The sequence below is a fragment of the Lipotes vexillifer genome, unplaced genomic scaffold (genome assembly GCF_000442215.2).
Source record: "Lipotes vexillifer unplaced genomic scaffold, Lipotes_vexillifer_v1.1 scaffold611, whole genome shotgun sequence".
Taxonomy (NCBI): domain Eukaryota; kingdom Metazoa; phylum Chordata; class Mammalia; order Artiodactyla; family Lipotidae; genus Lipotes; species Lipotes vexillifer.
This window is the reverse complement of record NW_006785619.1, coordinates 537,495-546,311: the sequence shown is the minus strand read 5'-3', so window position 1 is coordinate 546,311 and position 8,817 is coordinate 537,495. Positions and strand designations below refer to the sequence as shown.

At 46.0% G+C, this 8,817-nt stretch overlaps 1 protein-coding gene across 1 annotated transcript in view; it reads left to right on the top strand.

Annotated features, from left to right (window-relative positions):
* The window catches only part of ASGR2 (asialoglycoprotein receptor 2), a 14,312-nt gene extending 11,743 nt beyond the window's left edge, over positions 1-2,569 (top strand). The window contains exons 7-8 of the mRNA XM_007457736.1: positions 1,837-1,943; positions 2,192-2,569. Of these exons, the coding sequence (XP_007457798.1) occupies positions 1,837-1,943; positions 2,192-2,348 (264 nt within the window). The 3' untranslated portion in view covers positions 2,349-2,569. The remainder of the gene's footprint in view (positions 1-1,836; positions 1,944-2,191) is intronic.
* The last annotated feature ends 6,248 nt before the right edge of the window (positions 2,570-8,817 follow it).

Sequence of the window (8,817 nt, the reverse complement as noted above, 5' to 3'; positions counted from 1 at the left end):
CACGGGCCTCTCACTGTTGTGGCCTCTCCCGTTGCGGAGCACAGGCTCCGGACGCACAGGCTCAGCGGCCATGGCTCACGGGCCCAGCCGCTCCGCGGCATGTGGGATCTTCCCGGACCGGGGCACGAACCCGTGTCCCCTGCATTGGCAGGCGGACTCTCAACCACTGCGCCACCAGGGAAGCCCTTCCCTTTACTTTTCATTGTTATCTTTCTTTTTGATATATTCTTTCATATTTTTATGTCGTTCATCTCCTCTTCAATGTTTTTGAGGATGTAAGTTGTTCTCCAGTATCCTCTTATGTTTTGAAACATGCCCTCTTTACAAAGTATATTTTTCACCTCTCTTTTGATATCACAGTGCTTTGTTCTTTCTCCTCTTCCTTTCCATCCTCTTTATTTTTGCACAAGTTCCGTGATAATACTCCCCTGTGCTACTTCTTTGAATGGGCTGAATTCTTTCTTCCCTGTTATTTACTCGTGAACAGGGCAGATGCATTCTTCTGGACTATCTTCTTCGATCATTTGACAGTATTTCATTCTTCCCCTCAGTCTTCAACACAGAGGGCTGGATACTGATGATTTGTATTCTTTGTTCAGTTATTCAGCTTCTTGTGATGGTGGGGAGAGGGGACTGGGGCAGGTGGCAGCAGCGAATAGAATATCTTGTCTCCAGTCACTTTCCCTCCAGCTCAGTTGACTCCCTTGATTTTGGGGAGCAGCCCTACCAGCCTCTGAGGGCTGTCCCTTCATGCACAGGATGTTGACCTATTTGCAGGATTCTAGAATTCAAAGGTGCTACTGTATCTGCCTTTAGATGAGGTGACTAACTGCAATCTTAGTTGGGTCTCTAGGACATGAGAGTGGAATTAGGAAATTTTCCTCCAAATGCAGTTGGAGACCTTTCATATGCTGTCAAAGAGAACTGCTACACGTGCATGTTGGTCACCCATCCTTCTGTTTCCTTCATAAAACAAGGTGATCATACCCTTCCTCTGCTGCCCTCCCAAACCAGGGGACTTAAGTTCCCAGAAAGGGCCATATCTATAAAAGAAAGCTGCTCGGATGTCTGTTGTCCTAGGAGGTGTGCATGAACCCTGGCAAGCTATCTCAAAGACCACTTTTGTCCCAGCCCTTGCCAGCTGGATGACTGGGCTGCCCCTCTCACATAGGGCATCTTCCTATTTTCAGCCAGACTGCCAGACTCCATGTAGCCAAGTCATAACAGGGCTCTGGGCAGTGGGTCCAAGCTTGGAAGCTCTGGGGCCTGGAAAACAACAGAAATGACAGCTATACATAGAAGCAGGAGCAGATAAGTGTACGTGAGAGGCGAGTGAAACCGAGATCCTTAATGGGTAACTGGGGCCCATGGGGGCGGCAGGGGCCAGGGTCAGGATCCAAGAGTTTGAGGCTGTAAGCAGAAGACAAGGAGAAGCCTAGAATCTGAGTCTAGCAGCCGTGCATTAGAAATAAAACGGTAGGCCAGGTCAGGGGGCAGCAGTCACGAACTCAGGCACTGGATTGATGCTCTGGGTTGCACGATTACCGTGAGTTCCTTGACCTCACATGTAAAGTGTGAATCATTAGGGCTCCCAATTTAGAGGGCTTTATGAGATTTAAATAAAATAATCCTTGTAAAGCACTTAGTGCAAGGTTTAGCCCAGTAAATATTCACTAAATGCTAGCTATGGTTGCAGAAGAAAAAGCAAGGAACTAGTGTTGGGAGCTGCTGCTTCAAGGTGGCAGCAGATCAGGCTGGGGAGGACTAAGGGAACCATAGCTGATGCCTGCATGGAAGTACAAGGGACTAGAAACTTCCCTCCTGCCTGTTTTCCAGAAATTCATTGCACAACACACGAACCCCTTTCAAACCTGGATAGGCCTCACTGACAGTGATGGCTCCTGGAGATGGGTGGATGGTACAGACTATAGGCACAACTATAAGTAAGTGGCTTCTCCTCCTCTCTCCCTGTTAGTTTGGCCTGGGGACGGCCATCTGGTCTCTTCCCCCAGTACACTCCCACTCGTCCCTCAGGGACCAAATTCTCCAGCCATCTGCCCCCCAGACTCCCAGACTCCAAGGCTGCAGCTGCTGCTCCCTGAACCGCCCAGGGCCATGCGTTTCTGAGGTGGGGATGAGGGTTGCTGGGATGAGGGGGCATCCAGAGCTGAGCTCTGTCCCGCCTTCCTAGGAACTGGGCTGCCACTCAGCCAGATGACTGGCAGGGGCACGAGCTGGGGGGCAGCGAGGACTGTGCTGAGATCCGGGGGGACGGCCGCTGGAACGACGATTTCTGCCAGCAAGTGAAACGCTGGGTGTGTGAGATAAAGCGGAACATCACCATCTAGGTGTCCTGACCTCCAGCAGACCTCTGACCTGCACCCTGCCTGCCTCCAAGTCCTCCACTGGGCATTTTGAAGAAAGGAAGAAGAGAGTCCTCAGAGGCGTGGGGAGGGGTTGAGGAGAGATAGAAGCGGGTGGTTGAGGAAGCTCAGAGCTTGGGGAGACTGAGATCCCGCCTCCTTCTGAAAGTCACTGTAATTACTGTTATAATTTTCGGCCTTCTCAATGGATTAGGAAAAGGACAGATACTTGAAACTCTGCGTGGATTGGTTATTTGGAACTGGGAACTGCAGGGTACAAAGAAGAGGGAGGGAGAGGGTCTGGAAGAGAGAAAGCCTAAGTGCTAGACGGCTGTCCTTGACACCTAATCTTGAAGACATGGGTCAGGGAGGGGAGGGAAGAGGATTGAAACAGAGGAAGGCCACATGGAAGGCACTGGTGGGGGCGGGGAACTGGCTGGGCTGGGGCTGGAGGGTCTGCCCACACCCTGAGGGGTTCCCTGCAGTTGGGATCCCCTCCAGAAGAGGTTCCAGGGAACACCCCTGCTCCACTGTCAGCCTGGGAACTGTGAACTGGGCTGACGAAGGTCAGTGACAAAGGTGTGCTAAGAGAAGGAGGATTGGTATGACCCCAGATAGACCTAGATGTGTCTCCAGCACATGGTGTCTCCAACAGTCTCCACAGTGGGTAAACTGCACCTTCCAAGATCATTCTGAAACTGACCTTAGAAGAGTCTGTAATCAATTAGATTTTTTGGTTTTATTTTTTTACAAAAGTAATATATACTAGTAGTTAAAAATGTTTCAAACACACACACACACGTGCGCACACTGGGAGTCTCCTCCTCTCACCCTTCCCACTACTATGCAGAGTTAACAATTTCATGGATATTGTATTAGTCAAGGGTCTCCAAAGAAACAGAACCAATAGGATGTATATGTACCAATAGGAGATATATTGGCTCATGTGATTATGGAGGCTGACAACTCCTGAGTTCTGCAGGTGAGCTGAAGAGCCCCAAGGTTCCCTTCTGAGTCTGAAGCGTCAAGACCCAGGAAGAGCCAGTGTTTCCATGTGCCAGTTTGGAGAGGGTCAGGCAGGAAGACCTCTCTCTTACTCATGAGAGGGCCAGCCTTCTTGTTCTCTTCTTGGCTTCAACTGATTGGGTGAGGCCCACCCGCATTAGGGAGGGCAATCTGCTTTCCCAATTCAAATGTTCATCTCATCCAAAACACTCTCACAGACACACTCGGAATAATGTTGGACCAAATATCTGGGCACCCTGCACCCCAGTCAAGTTGACACATAAAAATGAACCATTACAGGGTTCCTGTCAGGATGTTTCCTGTGTATGTGCAGATATGTTGTACTACATGTCATTAGTAGCTTGTTTTTTCACTCTCCAGTGTCTCATTGATCCAATCTATGCTATTTCCTGAGAGGTTTTACTTCACTGAATTTAGCAGGGGTAGAGAATTCCAAAGTATGGATGTGCCATATATTATTTAATCATTCTCTGTGGTGGGTGAGTAATTGCTATTTTTGTTTTCACATATAATGTTGCAAGCAATTTTTGCTTCTAAGCTTGTGCTGGGTCAAGACTTCCCAATTTTCAGCTGCAAATTTTTCTAGGACTTTTCCTTCAAAATGTATGTAATTGGCATTAAATTTAAAAATTATGACAGAAATAATACATACAATTTAAAGTCTTGTAGGGCTGTAAGCAGTTACAGGAACTGTTTCCTTCAGCCACTCCTGCTGCTTAGAGAAACCACTTTTAGTGTTTTAGCTGTTTCCCTTAGTGTTGACATTTGTACTTCTAAATAATATGCACAAACTGATATCTCTTTATCAGTTGTAGACATTATTTATTCACTTTTCATCACGTAGATGGGCACAATTTTCCAATTTAGTCTATAGCAATTTTTGCTTAAATCCTAATTCAGAATCTGTGTCAGTTATGGCTGTGTCAATATTGTTAACTGCAGAACCAAGTAGTATAATCTGATTACATTTCCTTTCTTGCACAACTTTTGTTTCTTCTGAAGTTAATAGTTGAAAAATTTGCTTCATATTCTTTGAAACAATTGCAAAGTCTTCCTTAACTGTAAAAAGGCTGACAACATAATTTTCTGCACGTGCAAAGTGGTCACATAGCCAGCACTTCAGTTGTAGTTTTTTCCTAGAGCCACCAGGGTGAATCCAAGTTTTATGGGGCCTGAAATGTACACAATTTTGGAGAGGCCTCCTTAGGAAAAAATACAAAATTATGAATACAAAAGCATAAAAATTGCTATTTACTTAAGTTAGGAAAAAAAGCTGAAAGCTACCATAAACATCACAAAATACAGAAAACTGATACATTTTTAATAATCTTCCAACACACCTGTGAAATCCATTTTCCCCACACTTTTTGGCTGCATACTTACTGTTTACTTCTGCATGTGACAAAGGTGTTGTAAGGTGACTTTCCACAGAGAGAAGAGAAGTATAATTGAGGGTGTCCTCTAGCATGTTTCTTCTTTACTACTGATGTCAGTGCTTCAGGGAAGCTCATGGCCCACCTTCATGTCACCCCCAAGTGAGTCTACACAGTGGATGCCAACAGTGCCCGTGAAAGCCATGCCTGGGGAGGTGAGCCAACCCTAAGGATGAATGATGTGACTGCAGAGCACATAGCAGGGTCCCTCTCCACTCAAGCCAAACCTGTATTTCCACCCCAATTTCTTAATTGGATTAAAAAAAGGCCACCTGATACAGAGGGAAATGTGAAGAAGTCGGAGTTAAAAGTGATGTATGTGGTCATCTTAACTGGTTATAGTCAGTTATTTGTTTTTATAATTGATAAAAACTTCTGATCATGGCCTCGGGTACCATGTAAGGGGCCCACAATCGGGCCTCGAGCTCAAGCTCCCTTAGGCTTCCTGTTGATCCACTTTTGTACCTTCCCCTCCCCCGTTCTCCCCCACACACACCTCCCCCTGCCAGCAGTTTTCCTGGGACTTCCTGATAGTCCTGGGAAACCCCTGGACCGCCTCTTTCTCCTGGACTGGATCCTCTCTTCCCTGGATCTGTGTGTTTTTTCTTGGTTTATCCCCTTGTTTTATTGAAGCATCCCCTCCAGTAGCTTCCTGGAAAAGGAAGGGACTTTTTTGGATAGCTTGATTGATTGTGGAAATATGGAATTCTAGGTTGAAAATGATCTCCCTTCACCATTTCATATGCCTCACCCCGTGTTTTCCATTTGCTATGTGCTGTGGAGAGAGCTGACCCTATTCTAGGCCTGATCCCTTGGATGGGAACTTTCCCCCTCTTTAGGATGTTCCCTTTAACCCTGAGGTCTGAAAATCACCACTGACGCACCTTTGGTGCGGGCCTCGCAGTCACTATACCCGGCTCTCACAGGCTTCTTTCATCTGGGAGAGCGGAAGGAGACGGAGTAACAGATGTGGTTGGGGCCCAGTGGTTGGGAGCCCCCAGTGGTTGGTCTTTAGGGCCATCAAGAGAATTCTGGTGCTACTTGCTTGAATTCTGCTGCTGGTGTCCTGCGCTGCGTTCCTCCCTGCCCAGTGTCCCTCGGGTTCGTATGGAAAAACCTCTGGAGAGGTTTGTCCACATCCTCACCTGCATTTGGTTGCTGTCACTATTTTTTTTTTTTCATTTTTAGCGCCATTCTAATAGGTGGTGATATATTACTGTGGTTTTAATTTGCATTTCCCTGGTGGCTAATGTTGTGCGTCTTTTTATGTGCTTATTTTCCATCCATATATCCTCTTTGACACAATGTCTCTTTATTTTTTTTGCCCATTTTCTAATTGGATTTTCTTTTTCATGTTTTACTGTTGAGTTTTGAGAATTCTTTATATATTCTAGATACTAGCCTTTGGTTGGAGATGTGGTTTGCAAACATTTTCTCCAAATCTGTAGTTTGTCTATCCTTTTAACAAAAACATTTCTAAAAAGACTGTGGTAAATAAAATGTTGGCAAGCCCAATTAAGGAACTGAGAAAAATGATATGACTACTTGAGATAGGAGGTTAAATGACACTTTTCCTGTTTTTATAGAAATTTGGCTGAATTCCCCAAACTGAGAATGATTGTTGGTAAGTGCTTATACATTTAAAGCAGAGAAGAACTGGGGGTTGGGGGAAATGGGGAGATATAGGTCAAAGGGCACGGATTTCCAGTTATAAGATTAACAAGTTGGGGGATCTAAGGTACAGCATGGTGATTATAGCTAACAATACTGTATCGTATACTTGAATGTTGCTAAGAGAGCAGATCTGAGATGTTCTCACCACAAAAAAGAAATGGTAAATATGAGGTGGGTTGGAAGTGGTAGCTAATACTATGGTGATAATCATTTTGCAATTTATAAATGTATCAAATCAACACATTGTATACCTTAAACTTACACAATGTTATGTGTCAATTATATCTCAATAAAGCTGGAAAAGAAGGACTTCCCTGGTGGTGAAGTAGTTAAGAATCCGCCTGCCAATGCAGGGGACACAGGTTCGAGCCCTGGTCCAGGTAAATCCCACATGTCGTGGAGCAACTAAGCTCGTGTGCCACAGCTACTGAGCCTATGCTCTAGAGCCTGTGAGCCACAACTACTGAAGCCCACATGCCTAGAACCTGTGCTCTGCAGCAAGAGAAGCCACCGCAATGAGAAGCCCGTGCATCACAAGAAGAGTAGCCCCCGCCAGCTGCAGCTAGAGAAAAGCCCACGCGCGGCAATGAATACCCAACACAGCCAAAAATAAAAATAAATTTATTAAAAAACAAACAAACTGGAAAAGAAACCCAGAGAGGTGCTGAACGTAACTAGTCACAACTTACTAAGAGATGATAAAGAAACCATTCTTCTTCCCAGCCTCTGTAAGTGAAGATTATTTCAAGGGAATTCTTAGATGTAGTGAGAGATTCAACACTTTTTTTCTCTCCATATTGGGGAGAGGAACGCTTCTCCATGCCCCATTGGCCAGATGATGGAGTCCAAAGGGAACCAGTGTAGAGACTGGAGTTGTCTTCAAGGGGGTAAGACAGGCATGTCACTACCAGGCCAGATAGTAGTTAAGCAGCACACTTTATTGGACTGCTATTTGAGAGGGGCAAGAAGAGTGCAGGGAGGCTGTGGATGTGTGCTGAGGAGTTTTGGAGTAACCATGGAGAAATAGACTTGTCCTTGACAGAAGTCTGAAGACATAAACCTGGGCTGGAGCTGCCCCATTCATCAGTTGATTGGGCTACACTTGGTTGTCTGTCAGGGAACCTGTGAGCCGACTGGACCCCGTGGATATCAAGCTTGAACCACCTAGAGAGGACCCTGCCCAAGAGGACTGCATGGCAGTGAGGCTGAAAGAGGATGTGGGTATACAGCTGCAATCTGGGGCAGGAACTAATGGTGACTATCACAGAGGGCAGCGAGAGAGCTCATCATCCTCGTGAAGAGCTGGTATGGTGCAGAGGGCCCCATAGGGGTCTCTGAAGCACCACACAAGGCCAGTGTTGGAGGCCTGCCATGAAGAGCAACTTGGCCGCCACAGTAGCACCAGATCACAGAGCTCTTTTCCTTGAATTCTCTCCCTTGCCCCAACCCTCAAGGATCAATGAAGAGAAGAGGAAAGAAAGAGAAAGGAGGAACCAAACAGTCCATGACTCCTGTCCTAGGTTCTCCAGAAGCAGATCTGAAATGAGGATCCCTATGAAAGTAATTCATTAGAAAGTGTTTTTAGGAAAATTAAGGATATGGGGGAACAGGATGAGGAAGAGGAGGACTTTTAGCAGGAGTATAATAGAAGTTGACCGTAAGATGAGGGTTCTTGTAAAAGTGATTCATGGGGAAGTGGCTTTAGGCAATATTAAGCAAAGTCCTGTGGTGGTGGTGTAACAGGCTCAATCCCACAGGGGAAGAATCGGGAAAATGCCAGTCATCTCAGAGTTGTCTCAGTCAGAAACAAGGGATCTGGAGTATTTGAACTCTTGCATCCACAGTCATTGGTTAAGGGTGGCCTGTGGTTGGTGAGAATGTAAATTCCAAGATATTTCCTGCTTTATTTGTGCCCAGATGGAGCATGCTGGAGCAGCTTGAGGGCAGTCCACTGACAAAGAGACACAGGTGTTGCTTGTTAAGAATAAAGTCATTTGCAAATGAAGCAACTGACGATTAATCTCCAAGTTATAAGCAGCTCATGCAGCTCAAAAACAATAAAACAAACAACCCAATCCAAAAATGGGCAGAAGACCTAAATAGACATTTCTCCAAAGAAGATATACAGACTGCCAACAAACACATGAAAGAATGTTCAACATCATTAATCATTAGAGAAATGCAAATCAAGGCCTTCCCTGGTGGCGCAGTGGTTGAGAGTCCGCCTGCTGATGCAGGGGACACGGGTTCGTGCCCCGGTCTGGGAAGATCCCACATGCCGCGGAGCGGCTGGGCCCGTGAGCCATGGCCGCTGAGCCTGC